Source organism: Drosophila albomicans, chromosome 2R (genome assembly GCF_009650485.2).
Source record: "Drosophila albomicans strain 15112-1751.03 chromosome 2R, ASM965048v2, whole genome shotgun sequence".
Lineage (NCBI taxonomy): Eukaryota > Metazoa > Arthropoda > Insecta > Diptera > Drosophilidae > Drosophila > Drosophila albomicans.
The window spans coordinates 23,792,876-23,809,732 of record NC_047631.2 but is presented as its reverse complement, the minus strand read 5'-3'; the positions used below and the strand labels follow the sequence as shown (position 1 = coordinate 23,809,732).

The window sequence follows — 16,857 nt, the reverse complement described above, 5'->3', positions numbered from 1 at the left end:
AATCACAATTTCATAATTTTATTCTCTTTTCTTTGTAGAGTTGAGAATGAGAAAATGGGGGTTGTCGGAATCATTATATAAAAATACACAAATGTATTCAGAATTGTGGTTCGACCTATTTACAAATTTATATAAATGTTTATTAATATAAAAAATGCATCAGTGAATTAAACTTTTTGTTTTCCGAAATTAAAAAAGAAATTTTCGGTAGCAAAAAGATTGTGGTTTAACAATTTGCAAGGCATCTCTGCTACGGCAACAAGGATAACCCTCAGTATGAAAAGAGCGTTTATTATTTTGAACATAGTGAATAGACAGAGAAATGAGAGGTGCTTTCCTCGAAGTATTTATTGTTACTGCGGTAAGTGCACTAGTGTACTTGTTATTTAAATGTAATTATGATTTTATTTTATCGTTATCGGATAACTTGCATTTCGTATATACATTTTGTCATCGTTGTTTTAGTTATTTCTATTAAGATATATAATGAAAGTTAATGTAGATATATGTAGTTGATTTGATAAGATATCTTGCTCGCTATTCCATGGTTGTGACCGGTTCGCAATCTTTCTTTCTTTTTGGGTTCAACCTATGCAAATAAAACCTTAAATTGAATAATTTAATTTTGAGTTATTAACGATATTACCTTTGATTTAAGTCACGAATAACTTTTTTGTTACAGATAGTTACGAAAGGCAGTATTAATCCTTGTCCAGCTTTAATTAAGGCAAACAATTCTATGTTAAATAAATATGCAAATATTTCCATTAGCCAAAACACTCCTGATATGAGAAATAGCCTGCAAATGGTACTGAAATAAATTTAATTCGATTTATTATAGTTTTCTATTTGTATGTTATTCAGCAATATACTCAGAAATATTCTTTGAATTGTTTTTACGCTCCACATTGTTCCAGGCTCGATTCATTTCCCTATCCATCACATACAAATGCCTTGCGGTTATAATGGCGAGTGTTGAGTTGATAAGGATTGAAAGCAATATAGGACCATACAAGTAAATCATAGCTGACCAATTTTTTGCTATATAAAATATTATTAATAGTTACTTTCTCATATTTTTTATTGAATTCTGTAACGTACTATCGATCCAGCATCCGTAACGAATCACACCAGGCTGCCATATATCCCTGTCAGAGTCGGACATCTCTTGCATATCCATATATGCAGTGATCGCGGTCAAAATCGCAGCAGTTCCCCACACGAAAATATGGTATCTCAGCATGTGTACACTTACCTTATATCGGGTAATTGTATTCCACAAATTATAATTAATTACCAGAAGCCAAAGGAATGTCGACATGATGATGAAATATCGAGAATATCCTGCATTTTGAATAATTTATGTCGTTGTTAAGGTGTCATCTATTATCAATTTAAAATTACCTAACAAATAGCACACATTCTTAGCGGCTCCGACCAAGTCTACACACTGCAGTATATAGCAACTAGCGAGGCAAACAAAGTGATATATATAACATCGGTTGCATCCTGCATTTAACTTGGGCGAATAACAATACGCACCAATGATTATAGCTATGCAAAAAACCGTTATTACTCTTATAATATTGGTTCCGTGAACTGAAAACGCAATATAATACGATAATAGTTTATTCTTGGAATTCATACGTTGCAACTTACGTTCGATATGAATTTTGCTATCCGGCTTAATGGTTGTAGGTACTAGATAATAATTTTCCTCTGAAACTTTATGTGGTATGAGGCATTCTTTTCTTTCATTCTTTTCTTTTTCGTTTGGAATTAAAATACTCCTGTACAAATAAGATCCATAGTCACATTTCTGACTATTCTCGAGATCGACAGATTCAAAATATTCACATTTCTGATTATCCTCTGCTTCTGCAGCCAGGATAATACTCAGTATAAACAAAAAGGCACTTCTTATTATAAACATATTATTTAACCGTGCGCTTAGTTCTGTTTCTCAGGAAATTGCAATGTTAACTGACGAAATCCGCGACAGCGCATTGTAGATGTGAAGTTATGTGTCGGAAACATTTTATAAAAATATATTGTGGTTTGTTTGTGGTAAAATCAAAATTTCTTATTTTTGTTCTCATTTCTTTGTATAAATAAAAATAAATAAACATAATTAATGATTAATCCGAAATTAAAATAGAAAAATTTTCTGTTACAAAAAGATTGCGGTCCAACAATTGGCAAGGCTGATAATGGCAGTCCACTCCGGTACGCTATCCCACTACTGCCTACCACGGGAACTCTTGGCTGCTGGTTTTCACCCCTGGCCCGGTTCATCCCTCCTTAGCCAACCTGAATGCCGTGGACTCCTCCTCGGCACCCATATTGATGGCAAGCTTAGTGCGGACGTTCCGTCAACATGGCTGGTCCACTACACAGTGATCCCCAGCCTCAGGTCATCCCACAATCAGACCTCACAGAAGCGTGATTACAGAAGCTGCCAACCTTCCAGTCGAAAACATTGATTCTAAAAGTCGGCCTTAAGTGTCATTTTGTAAGCAGTTTGCAGCAACTGCTTGCAGCGTACTTCTTTGTTGGAATATGTTGCTCCTCATACTGCTTACTTTGTGGACTGCTTGCTTATACGCTTCTTGCTTCGAACAAGCACTGCTTAGTTTGTGAGCTACTTGTGGAACTGCTTTCCACAACACCTGCATTATTTGTTTTATGAAATTACAAAATAAATTAAATATATATATATATTACACTTAAATTAAAAATAAAAATCACATTTATGGTTTTAAAATGTATTTATTTGGTAAAAATTAATAAAAAACAATGGTCGCCCGAGCAGGGACTTGAACCCTGGACCCTTGGATTAAAAGTCCAATGCTCTACCGACTGAGCTACCCGGGCATATAAATTTGAAGCGTTCTGGAACTATTCTGATAATGAAAAAGTACAGGATCCTCGGTGAGGGCATTTGAATGTTCTGCAATTATTTTTTTCCCATGCTATAATATTCCTTCATCCTTTTGTTGTTAGTAGTATATAGGAATAAATTCTTAAAATATTGAAAATACTTTGTGATACATTTTAAAATAGTTTTTATTTTATTCCATATTCATACAAGTTTACATATGCTTTGTTTGTTTTTGATTTATTCATATTTGTATTGTTTTGTGGTTGAATAGATGAAAGATTCATTTCATAAACATTACGTATGCAATCGAACCCATATTATTACATATTATTAAAAATTAGTTATGTAATTTCTTTTTACATGGAATGCAGTTAAACATTTTGCGCTCTCTGTGCACTGATACTAAGTCCAAAGGAATACTTTCTGTATTGCATTTATATTAACAAAATCATGTATTTTGGACAATTTGCCAGAAACATAAACTAATAATTAAAAGAAAAAAACAGTTAATTAATTTGTGCTAAGTGTTTGTTTTTCAAGTTTTCTTAATGTTCTTTCCTTTCTTAATATTGCAATGCGCGGTTGTTTATTATAATTTTCTTCATACATATTATATTTTTATTTTACCTTTCACTAAAATTTGTCTTGCTAATTCGATACATATAATTTAGACTTACTTGCTAGGTTCACATAGACTACCGATAGGTTCTAGAATGCACTAACCTTAGCTTAGCGAAAAGTACAGCATAAATAATTACATTACATTTAGGTATAATTTGTATAGCATTAGAGTTTAACAATTTGCGCATTATTCAATAATTCCACTTACACTAAGAGACAATATTTATAGGATTTGTATATCGTTGTACAGAGATGAAAGCTTTTAATTCAACTCGAAATAATAATTAATCGAGATGGAAATTTGAAGGTGCGATAGAAGTAGAGAACTAGAGTCTGATGTGGAGGAAGATAGCTTTGCATTTTGTTGCTATTGAAATTATGCTAAAAATTCGCAATTTCGAAACAGTTCGATCGTCTTGCCAAATTTCCCTGTTTGTCTTCCGAATTTGTTTGTTCATCATTGGTTTGCAAATAAAACGAATTACAGATTAAATAGTATTAAGTTAATTTTTGATACAAATTATTAAAGCATCTCCAAAAGCTGTTCAAGCACTTTCAACAACACAAATTAAATTTTTCAATCAATAGACAAAAATGAGAAACACAAACATAATAAGGCGCCATCTGAGTGATGGACGCTCTGCTATTTACAAACTAAACAAAGCCTTATATGGATAGTTATATGGAGAAATATGATAGATCGATTTTTAAGTACACATTTCAGAGGATACAGTTGTGTGTGTGTCAGGGAGGGATTAGAATTAGAATTAGAATTATGTATAAAACGAGAACTAAGTTTAATAGAAATCACTTTGAAATTATTGCAAATATATTATATTACGGTTTTGTTCATCGTGTGTGTGCTGCTTAGGACTAAAATTTATGCTAGACTTAGGATCTAATAGCTTTTCGAATACTGCTTAGAGAAAGAGGTTTATCATACTGGACGTCCAACGGCAACAACTCCGATAGTGCTGAAGTATATATTGATTATATGCGAAGTAATCTCTTCAGATCCATGCCCAAGTGTTTGTTTGTGAGTGTGTGGTTGTCTGTGTTTTTGTGTGTGTGTGTCTAGGTGGGGTGGTGTGCAGGATGGCTCTGGGAGAACTTTTGATGTGACAGTTCCACCTCCAGTATCATAAACCCAAACGAGCCGAGCTCCAGCAACGGCTCGTTTCTCAGCTTAACACGAATCAGTTGCAAACAAGAAGCATCATCTTTGATGTTGGTTGATCGACGGCGGCGGCGGATGCGAATGCGAGTGCAGATGCAGATATGGAACAGTGGCAGTGGCAATGTGTCACCGGCTCAGCAGCAGAACAAATTGCAGCCAACAATATCCGCTTTATATTCCAGCTCCAGCTGCAGCCCTAGCTCCAATTCTAGTTCCGCCTCCGGTTCTGGTTCTGGCTTTAGCTTTGGTTCTGCCTCTGGCTCTGACTCCAGCCCAAGCTCGGGCTCACAGTCCGAGTCAGGCTGCCGCTGCTGCTGCTGCTGTGGCCTGAGGATAACCTGAGATCAGAACTCTTGCGGATATTTAATGCACTCGGCATTGGCATTGCCGGCATTGGCCACCGCCGCGGCGGAGCTGAACAACGAGTTGGGACCGTTGCCGGCACCGACATTGCCCCCAACAGCCCCAATCCCAACTCCAACTCCACCGCCGCCACCGCTGCCGCTGCCACTGCCGAGCACCGAGGCCACCGATGTGGCATCCTGAGAGCCCTGTGACTGATAGCCGCCGGCCACGCTTGCCGCTGCCGCCGCCTGATATGGTTCCTGATACAACTGATTGAGTCTCTAACCAGTACCCGAAAAGTGCCACGCGTCCTATGCGCTCAGATGCGCAAACTGTGACGGATGGATATCGAACTGGTGATATGGATGGCCGTATGGACCCATATGATAGGGCACAATGTTCATTGACGCCATCTTGTGCTCCTTCTTCCACTTCATGCGACGATTCTGGAACCAGATCTTGATCTGTCGCTCCGTCAAACAGAGCGCGTGTGCGATCTCGATGCGTCGCCGGCGTGTCAGGTAGCGATTGAAGTGGAATTCCTTCTCCAGCTCGAGGGTCTGATAGCGGGTGTATGAGGTCCGTTGTCGTTTCGTCTCGCCATTGGCATTCACAGTACCTGCAATGAGTGATTAACATGAGTACTTAATTAGTTGCGAATTCATCAAATGATTTCAGATCAAGTAAAAAAACTACAGACGGGTATGCAAAACAGTACGGTATTATTCCAAAAATAGGCCTAATGAATTTACCGCATAAATAGTAAAACATGCAAAAGGCCATTGATATAGTGCCATTCAAAATATACCATGAAGTTTAAAATATACCAGATTGTCAGCCAAAGGAACTAAGACCTGTGTAGTAAGTAGGCCTTTTTCGCCCATACAAAAGTCTTTCTTAAATAACTTCTAAAAATCCTAATTGCAACCAAATGTTCAGGAATCATAATGAATAAAGTTTTAATTCTATGCGCCAAAAATTGACCCTAACTTAAAAATATATAGACGAGTGTATTTATGCACTCATTTTTAAATTAGAAATTATTGAAAATTTCAAATCGAATTCCAAGTTAATAACTTAACACAATATGCTTTAAGCATATTGAACTATTATGAACTAGAGACATTTATTCATGTTTCTAGAAGGCGTTTCTAGGCAATCGACAAACACTGAAGTGGCCAAGGCACCGTTAAGTTGATTTCGTCTATACAGAGTTAATTTTCTTGTTTATTTTGTGATTTTCTGCAACGTTGCGCATTTCATAAATATGACGTGTCAAACTGCAATTTGCTTTTTTGGCCAAAATGCTTTATTTTTGTTGTTAGCCGAAAACAAAAAATGAAAGAACAAAGAAATATAGAAAGAAAATCAACAAGATATGGTTAGAGAGATGTGGTTGTGGTGTTTGTATTCGTCTCGTACTAGCTGAAGTATCATTGTAGACAGCTGGCTGTCTTGCCTGAATATTTCTCCCACAAAAGATAATGACAATTTCCCCATTCCACGTGCCAAGCTGCCCGCTCTCCACTCTCCGCTTTCTACTCGCTGCTCTCTCTTCGATTCCCACCGAAACTTTTGTCATCTTTTGGACTGGCGCGAGGGCGTTCGAAACGCGTCGTTCGTAATGAGGGGGCGGTCTGTGGCAAAGTAGACTTTTAAAAGCCATTTACCGTGGCGTGTTATTATGGCCAAGTCAATTGGCCCGCCCGGTTTTCAGCTACAAAGAGGTTGAGACAATGCCACACACACACACACACGCACACACACTTGCATACACAAAATGTGTGGCAGTCAGTCAATGTGATAGACGGGCCGAGCTGCGACTGCGACTGAGGCAGAGGCAGAGACAGAGACTGAGGCAGCGCCGCTTTCGGCACTTTTGGGAAATTCGACAAATGTTCTTCGCTCGCCACATTTCTCAGCGCACCATTGAGCTTATATGGGTCATGGCCCATTGCTAAATGGCAATTGGCTCTACAAAACTTGATGCCGCATAAGTTGGAATTCTATCTGCATTTGTATCTGTATCTTAATGCTGCAAATGCCCCAAAATAAGCAGCATAAAATGAGCAATGGATTTAATTAAAATTATAGTTTTTATTTTCAATTACAAGTACGAAGAATTTACTTATTTTTTTGCAATTTGAAAAACTGTGAATTTGTAATTTGCAGCCACATTTTTTGAATGGTAAAATGTGAGCGCTTTCAAGTGGTTTTTGTGGAGTTTTTCTTTAATTAAATGAATGTTGTTAGTTTCAATTACAAGTATATATATACTTATTAAGAAGTGACTTAATTTATTTTTATTATAGTGTAATTAATTTACCAAATTTATTACGACTTTAAACACATTGAATTAGGCAACTTTAGGCAATATTTTTCACTGGCTAAATTTTCACGTTTTCAAGCGAACTTTTCTTCAGAAAAATTCAAATAGTTTTGTATTAAGAAGTGACTTAATTTATTTTTATTATAAGTGTAATTAATTTACCAAATTTATTACGACTTTAAACACATTGAATTAGTAACTTTTGGCAACATTTTTCACTGGCTAAATTTTCACGTTTTCAAGTGAACTTTTCTCCAGCAAAATTCAAATAGTTTTGTATCTATTTTAAATTTTGAATAACACAAATTTCCCTCCCATTCTGTGGTTGTCACTGTTGAGGATGCGCGACACAAAACTTTTATTTTGTTTAGTTTTTTGGCTGTCGGAAGATGTCGGGTCACATCAATCAGAAGGAAATCTAAATGGAATTTCTGATTAAAGTTGAAATTAATTACCACTCATTTAATTAAAGTGAATTTGGCTGTGGCAAATGCCAAAGCGCCGCTTGCAAAAGCACACCCACACACACTCACACACATATGTGTATGTGCGACATCAAAAGCACTCTTGCCGCTGGGTGCCATTGGCCATTGCCATCCTGAAGGGGTTTAAACTAATGACCACGTAAACAGCGAGCAGACAGTAACCAGACAACGACATCAGCTCCATCACTCATGTGGCAGCGACAGAGCGAGAAAGAGAGAGAGAGAGAGAGGAGGAAGAGTGATAGCAAGATAGCTAGCAGATAGTCTTTGTTGTAATCCTTTTTCGAGCTCAAGTTCTGACCCATTTCGGTCAGTTAGCAGCGCTGTCAGTCAGCTTTTCAACTATCAAATTTGATACCGAATCCAATAACTCTCGCCTGCCATTAGACTGCCGTCTAAAGCAAGTCCAAACTGTCGGTCAAAACTTTGTTGCAGACTAGCTGCCACATTCAGTTGATGCATGAAGTGTAGACGCAGACGCAGACAGAGAAAGAGCGAGCAAGAAAGAGAGACAGGTGTCAGATTGCACTTATTGTTAATATCGCTGACCTTGCCCGGTTCTTTGCCAAATCAATATGAGAGCACAGAGAATTCTTTGCCTGACCAGTTGGCGAACATTGTCATTGTGCATGCCACAGACAACGCCTTGGGTTGTGCCAGCACTTGTCTGCCGCAAAACAAACCATTTACAATTGTCAAATGCTGCTGTCATATGATGTTGCAATTTGTTTACACATGCGACACACAACACAACACAAGCAGCAGCAGCAGCAGAGCGGCGAGCAAAAGTATCTTACAGCTAAAGTATCTCTGGGGATTGGCGGCAGGTTGAGTTGCTTATGGGAATTAGTGGGAAAATGTTGCACAATTACACTGAAACCAATGAAGCATTAAAGTTGTGAATAGTAAATTTCATTATATGAATTAGAAATGTTTAACTTTTTATTTCAACTTGTAAGAAAAGGGGACAACAAAAAGTTACTATGTGAGATTGAATTTCGTTTTCTCGGACTTCTTGTTATTTTGACTGTAAATCTGGTTTATTTTGCACTCTATGGTATATTTTGAATACTTTATAAATATACAAAATTAGACTTTGGTATATTTTTGGTATTTTGAGGTCACTTTCGCTTCACTCTAGTTCTTATAATTTATTTTGAAACTCTCTTCAATTAACTCAACTACGCCAACAGTACTTTTTTGCATTTATTCAAAATAGGCAAGAGGTATCACGCAGTCGAGCACACTCAACTGTAGTTTTGTCACTTATTACTTCAATATCTAAGAAAAGTTATTCTGTAGCCCTGACTCATTTATGTATATGTTCATAATTCTAGCTAAAGTTGAGAACATGCTGCTTAATCCATAAGAGAACGAAACGGAACTGAACTCAACTGATTGGATGCCTGAGCAACCCGTTGAGGGCTCAAGCAAATGTCAACACTGCGGCTGTGTTTCTTCGAGTACTCGGAATGGGATCCGAACTGGGACTGGGAATGGAATTGGTACTAACTATATAACTACATAAGTAGCGCATCGTTGTCGCCTGTCGTCGTCATGGCCAGGCGCAAAGCCCCCATAAGTTGACAGGGCTGAGGAACTGGCGACTGCGGCGACGGCGACTGCCAAGTGGCACCTGGCATGTCATATCACTTATCGTCGGGGCATGGTATGGCATAGAGCATGGGGCATGTCGACTCTTGACAGCGCCAATGAGCGAACATTCGAAGCGTTTTACAACTTTGTGCCCATTTCGTTTGTCTAGGCAGCGAAATACTATATAGACATATTGGATTTTGCAGATACACAAAGAGAGCGAGATGCGACATAAGTATATTTGAAATAATTTTTGAGCATTGCGGAATGTTTGTGTTGGTTGTTGTTGTTGCTGTTGAGTTGCGTTTGTCGTCTTTTGTTTTGATCTTTTGCATTTCATTTTCATGTAAGATGACGTCAAAGTCAAACACTGACAGTCGCTTAACATATCAGTTGGAAATTTGAAATTTGGTGCATGCAAAAATCCAACTGCAAAACAGAATTTATTAAGTGCAGTGATCCTGCTGTGTTCAGTGTCACCAGTCAATGTTTTTTCTTGTTGTATCAACAACAACACATTTCTGCAATTCAAATTGCCATTGTTTGCCGCACTTTGCATACGCCACAGAGGCGAAAGAGGGAGTTGCATGTCCGATCATGTTGTGATTGACGCAAGATTAGCATACAGCGAACACAGGTTCAAAGTTAAGTTGAAAACCCTTGGGCTAGGTCAGTCTATAAGTCTGTAATCGGAAATTGTTGTTGCCGCATTGCAATGCGGTTCAAAGTTTAATTGTTTTCTCGCCGCGCTCGCAAATAGAAATAAAAATAAAGTAAAAAACGCTTGCGGCTTGTCACAAACACTTGTAGTGGTCATTTGTCAACTGCCGGCACGGCGTCTGCCTCCTCAACTGGAGGAGGTAAGAAAAAAAAAAACAACAGACAACAAAAAGAAAAAAAAAGTAAAAATAAAACTGAACATCGTCATCGTAATCAGCCCGCTCTCTACGTGTGCGGCATGAAACTCACCGGGACACAGTGAGCATCAGCAGTGTTCAGACGCTTCGTCTTGCAACACAGCCCGGTACGCAGTTGATCTTATCGCCACAGAAAGAGGCAGAAGAAACAACTCGTACTTGTTGCCCTTGTTGTTGTTGTAGCATTTCGCCGTAACAACCTGAAAGAGCATCAACAACAGCATCAGCAACAACATCAGCAAATTGCGCTCGAGATCGCAGCGAAAAGTTCATAAATCAACGCACTTCCGATTGCGCAAGATCACAAAGTGGCAAGTGGTCAGTGGCCACAACTGTGCCTGCTACTTAGTGGCAGGCTAATGAGTCGTTTACCAAAAACCATTATCAGTGTCAAAATGCAGCCAAATGATCATTACTCATAAGAGACAACAACAGCAACAACAACAAGCGACCGAAGTGTGGCATTCAAACAGTGGAAGATGAGCAAAGGGAAAAATTTGTTCGTTGGTGTTAGAAATATTGTCAAAATATGTGAAATTTATTATTACAGAGGAATAATTTGAATTGGAATGTTAAATTAATTTATTAGAGTCCAAAATTCCAACTATTAAAAAGTTTTACCTGAACAATAAACTAAGTTTTTGGATACAATTAAATATATATATGTATTCATTTAAAAACAACTGAAAACATTTATTGCTGAAATCAAAAAATCAATCAAAATTAAACATTCCACCTAATTTTATGTATTATAAAAATCAAAAATTAATCATAATTTAATTTAAATAATAAAACAGTTGTTTTATTTGTTAGCTAGAATCGAAGTGCAATCAAAATTCAATTTAAGTTTTAAGCCAAAATTAAATTTCAAAGCAATGATTTTCATTAAGCAATTTAGTTATATTTGAGTTCACTAATTATTAATAAAGGTCAACACTATTATTTATCTTTGCTCTAAAAATGACTCATGACTTTTTAATAATTTTCAAGTTGTTTATCATAGCTTTTCGTAATTTGTCTTAAATTGTTTTTTATCAGCTTGCAAAATTATTTATTGAGCAGCATTTTATTTTAATATGAATACGATGTGAAAAACAAATTTAAAAAATTTGTGATTTAAGCAATGCTCTATAAATAAATCAACTGGCAACGTGCGAGACGGCGACAAAGATAGCGGACAATAAAAACCAAATAAGAGGGGCAAAAGGAATTGTTAAAGACAGAGAGAGAGAAACGGGAGCAGGAGCAGACGCAATCGAGACATCTTGGCCATGCTCGAGCAATGCTGGAAGAGATAAATCTTGAGGCAGCGATCGAGGGCGAGGGCGAGTCAAAGGGGCCGCTGGGGTCGACATGTGCAGCGGGTTAATTTCTTTCGGAAAAGGAAAATTAATCAAATATGCCCGCTATTATGGAGCACATGAGTGTGTGCGAGTGAGTGTGTGTGTGTGAGTGTGTGCGAGTGTGTGTAAGGGAGTCATCGCATTCCTTTAGTGATAAATGATGAGCGGGCAGTTTTGTGCAATGCGACAAATGATGTGACATTTGTGATAATGAAAGTGTTGCAGCAGCACGAGCTACAAATAGATGAAGAGCATGATATATGAAGAGAGAAAGAGACAGAGAGAGAGAGAGCGCAGCAAAGAGAGAGGGAGATAACTACAACAGGTGTTTGGGTTTATCGCTTTTTGTGGCGTTTGTTGTTCACACACCATTAAAGTGCTATTAAATCGTAGTTACAACCTCCAATTGTCAAAACGAACGACACAGCTCTAGCAATTGTATCTGTATTTGTATTTTTGTATCTGTATCTTCAGCGCAAGCTGAAGTTGAAGTTGAAGCTGTATCTATGCGAGGAGTATCTGTGGCTCTGTGTGCCAATCATTAATCACAGCCCCAAATAAAGAGAGAGACGGTCAAATGCAGTGGCATAAAAAATGGTCAAACGGTAGCAATTGCCCCGTGCAGCACTTGCCCCGTGCAGCTGCCCCCGCGCTGTTGCCACACAGCCTACATTTGCCTACTTGCCACAACATGTATTGTTCTCTTTGGCCATGTTTTTGAGTGTGCGAATTGTGCGTGGTTGTTTTTTTTTGTCGTTGGCTGCTCGACTGCGTCTTTTTGGCATTTTTCTCTAGTTCGCGTGGCTGCCTTTGGTTTCGTGAAAAATGGAAATTATGTCAAGAAGTAAATTGATTATTTCGCTTTAAAGCATTTCTCAATTTATATTCCGTGTTCGTTGTCAACACGAACACATTCAGTTTCGTCAGCTCCAACACACACACAGCTACAAAAAACATTAACAATAGTTGCTTTAGCTTTTGCATGTATTTCGTTTTCGTTTTCGGTTTTTTTTTTTGTTATTATGTTTTTGAATTGTGTTTTTTTTTGTGTTGTTTTGAAAATCCATTCAACTGAAATGACATCATGTGCTCCAAACTTCTGAACAGCTGATGCCACAACAACAACAAATTAAACGATCTGAACCCTCAAAAGAGAAAAAGCAGTCAGCCAATAGGCAGCATATGGTTTCCGGTTCACAAGCACTTGCCCCCAAAAAGATGCCAGCAGGAGCATTCGATGAGATGTTTGCTGCCTTCTGCTCAACTTCGGATACATTTTAAAGTTGGCGAAAGCAAAAGGCAATTATTTTGTGGTTTCCTTAAGGCTTAAAGCTGTGGAGGTCAGTAGCATATGTTAAGTCAAACTTATTACTATTATTAATGTTCTTTTGTTTGTATTGTGTTTGAAGCTATTTATATAAACAAAATTGTTGAGTTAGATTGTTAAATAGCTAAGGTAGAAGTTAAAAGTCTGCCAATAAAAATGTATAAAATTGTAAGTAAAATATTTCATTATTTGGAAAACATTTTCAGCATTGAATGTTGTTCAGTGGCTAAGCTACAAGTTAAAAGTCTGCCAATAAAAAATGCAGAAAAATACTGCAAAAATTCAAACACAATTTTCCCTAACTTATTTGCATAATATTCTCGGCATTTAATAAACTCAAATACGCAGTGAACATTCACACCACTCTTGCCACAATTATAAATCAATTCGCAACATTTTGAAATCAACAGGTTGATTTGCCACTTGAAAGTTAAGTGCTTTTTGGGGGATTAAACCAAAGACAGCCCCCCAGGAGACACGTGTCGGAGTTGGCTCAAACCCTGCCACACACATAAAAACAAGTCAAGAGGGTTGTGCCCAAAAAAAGAAAGAGAAGCAAGTGTAAAGTGAAACCAACCCCGAAATGAAATGGAATTCTGTGGGAGCAGACGCAATAATTGTTTTCGATTGGAAACAGTTGCCACCTCACAGTGAGCTGCAACAATCCTGGTCACATAATGAGCTGGATAACAAATTACGGGAGAGGCTCCTTTTCGTTTGTGTTGGCACTGTGTTGAAAATATAATAAATGAATTATCTGCTTAATTAATGAGCTTTTAATTTTTAATGGCGCGACGCAGGCTTCGCAACGCAAATGCCGCCGAAAGTTTGTTTAACTCTTGTAATCGTTATTCTTGGCCGAACTGGAGTTGAAGTCGAAGACGAAGTCGAAGTTGATGTTGGGAAACTGGGAATGAGGATGGGGATGTGTTGGACATGGTCATCATGGTTACTTATCAAGCGATGCGTATCTTTTAGATACAATTTTAATGTGGCTTCTTGCAAATTATTTATGCGCGCATTTTCGCGCAGATAATTATCGTTTATCTTTGATTTAAGGAGAGGACCTCTCAGAAGCGCGTTCGCAGATTGTTTCTCTTGTTGTCCGCTGTTGTCCGCTGATGCTGTCTCTGTCTTTGTTCGTATACATAGGTGTGTGAGTGTAGTTGTGTGCATGTTCGAATTCAAAATGACTACCTCAGTTAATTATGGGGCTCCCGAGTAGGGAGCGAAGAGCGGCGCGCATGCGCACATAAATTAGCTGACGCGCCAGCTAAAAAATAAACCTGTTCTTGCCTGCCCCTCTTCTTGGTTGTGGTTGTGTCTGCTTTGGCAGTGCCATGTAAAGAGCGGTTAAAGAGTCGTCTGCTCTGTTCTGGTCAACTTCGATCTGGTCCGCACTCGATAGTACCTGTGTGCACCCATTTTTAATGAGTGTCCTGTCGTCTGCAGTTGAATGAACGAAGCACCGCGTCTCAGCTCGTTTCTGGCTTCTGGACTTATTTTCGCCATGCCCATGATTAAGTGCTGAGGTCTTTGACTGGCGCTGCATCAGGACAAAATGCGCGCCACGCAAAAAATAAAAGTAAAACAGAAACGAAGAAAAACGCAAAGCAGCCAGCGTGTAATCAATCAAAGGCACGAAACAGAATTTTTAAAAAGAATTCATTGACTTTCCATTAATAATTTCCTTTGTAAATTGCATCCTGTGGCAATTGTTGTAATTGTGATGAATTCTTTATTAATGCACAAACACACACAGACAGAAAGAGAGGCAGAGAGAGATAACTACTGGTAGCTACTGTGCCACAATGGCGTTAGCTTCAATTATGTATCTCGCAGATACTCCCAGCGACAATCAATTCATTTGCGATCAATCAAAAACAGTTTCAGCCACAGCTCTCGCTCAATTTGCTGCATTGAACGATGGACTTTAATTTGCCATTTGATATGATTCTGATGATGCACTTAAGTGCAATTATCTCGCCTGCCAATGAGGCAAATATATTACATAATCTTGGCCAATTAAACTTGTCCTAGCACAACACAAACTCATTTCTCTTACGTAATTGTGTTGACAGCAATCAATGTGAATCAAAGATTAATGAGTATACATTAAAAAACAGTTATGATTGGCCTGTCGATTGCTTTATAATCGCAGCTTAATTAAAAGGTAGAAAACTAATTTAAAGAATGCCTATGCCAATTAAAAAAATATAGTCAATAAATCTTTTCTCATTCAGCAAAAATGTTTATATGAAAAGAAACTATTTGCATGAATATAATAAAATTTAAAAAAGCAATAAAAAGATATTCCCGAATATCGATAGTCAATAGCAGAGCAAGGTTTCGATCCTCGGACCTCTGGGTTATGGGCCCAGCACGCTTCCACTGCGCCACTCTGCTCTTGACACACCCTGTGTCTAAGACCGATTTTGAAGTTGGCCTAACAAAGTGTGGTAGCAATTTAGAGATTAAGGGATTGTTTTGCACGCTTGATTTGCCATAATATTTTAGCTAGATAAAAGATACTTTTTACTATAAGCTGATTGATTTGCATTTAAAGTATGCAAAATATTGTCAAGTATTTAATATGTTAATCTTGCCTTTGAGGTAAAGTCTGCTGAATGTCTACCGGTTTATTTTGTATGGTTTATTTGGTGATTGTTAGGCGTGCTCTCAACCCACTCGCATTTAAATATAGATATTTGTGGTGAGCTGTGGATACATTTGGAGAATTGCTTGGGAGCCAAACAACAGCGCAATCGAAATTAACTTGAATTTTAACTTAAAAAACTTTGCAGCGACTGTTTTTTTTTTGTTGTTGTTGAAAACAGAAACAAAAAAGTATTCAACATGGCGGACAAGCAACAACAACCAAACTTGGTGAAATAACAGCAACTGAGGTTGGGGACTGAGACTGAGAAGCTGAAGCTGTAGATGATGAAGATGAAGATGGTGAAGTCAAGCGCGGAACAAGTTTTAAACTTGCTACAAAGGTGTCTTTAAAAATCTTTTAATTTCGACTTTTTACTCGCATCGCTTCGTTTTGTTGTCGAGCTGCAAATTTGCTGTCGTCAGGCAAGGGCAACTAAACTGTTTTTGGTGAGAGGGGAAAAGGGGGAAGGTGGTTGGTAGGTAGCTGGTTGCCTTTTGCTCATTTTATTTCATTTTTTTTTTTTGCTGGTTGCATCCGCCCGCCTTTTAATGAAGCGCGAAGTGCAGCGAATGAGCGAAAGAGCGCAAAAATTGAAAGTAAAGTAAGCCAAATGCGTCCCACTGTACACGACGACGCGAAGCGACTCCAGTTGGAGCCATGCTGCCTGCTCTGGCCCCGGGGGCAGGCTGCGAACAAATTGCAATTGTTGCCATTGCATTGGCGCTGTCATTTTGCGGCCAGACACGGACTCGCAACACAGTCCACGATCCAGGCAAAAGTCAAAAGTTCCACACAAATACAGAATTTGCATTCGTGTGTGTTTGTGTGTGTGTTTGGCGGCTTAGTTTTTATTTGCGGCATATCTTCATTGCAGTGTTTTTTAGCTTTTGACCCCCTGAACTGTGGCTCGTTTAACACACCATAAACAGACAACTAGCGCATAACAATCCTAGGATTTCATAGGCAAAACCAACACAGGAAAATATGGCCCGGAAAAGCGAAGTGGAAATGCCAGACATTTAAATCGAATTGGCTGGAGGTGTTCACCTTCTTCTTCGCTTTGCTTCGCAGTGTGCACTTTTAATCTACAAATTGTAAGCCCGTGCTGCACGTACTAATACAAATACCTGCAAAAGTATCTGTCAGATACATTCGAGCGGGGGCAGACACCAACACA

The 16,857-nt window shown here is 38.3% G+C and overlaps 1 protein-coding gene, 1 long non-coding RNA gene and 2 other non-coding genes across 5 annotated transcripts in view; all 4 read right to left on the bottom strand.

Annotated features, from left to right (window-relative positions):
• Positions 1-197: 197 nt before the first annotated feature.
• Positions 198-922, bottom strand: LOC127566156 (uncharacterized). Its single transcript, XR_007955435.1, has 3 exons — positions 873-922; positions 647-811; positions 198-589 (listed from the first exon to the last, which is right to left on the bottom strand). It is a non-coding gene; the product is annotated as an uncharacterized LOC127566156 (long non-coding RNA).
• A 1,879-nt stretch (positions 923-2,801) lies between these two features.
• Trnak-uuu (transfer RNA lysine (anticodon UUU)) lies at positions 2,802-2,874 on the bottom strand. The gene has a single exon. It is a non-coding gene; the product is annotated as a tRNA-Lys (tRNA).
• A 2,461-nt stretch (positions 2,875-5,335) lies between these two features.
• LOC117576891 (homeotic protein Sex combs reduced) overlaps positions 5,336-16,857 on the bottom strand; it is a 30,758-nt gene continuing 19,236 nt past the window's right edge. For both annotated transcript variants that reach the window (XM_052007859.1, XM_034262028.2), the window contains exon 3: positions 5,336-5,643. In XM_052007859.1, coding sequence (XP_051863819.1) covers positions 5,336-5,643 — 308 coding nt within the window. The remainder of the gene's footprint in view (positions 5,644-16,857) is intronic.
• Positions 15,356-15,427, bottom strand: Trnam-cau (transfer RNA methionine (anticodon CAU)). Its single transcript has one exon. It is a non-coding gene; the product is annotated as a tRNA-Met (tRNA).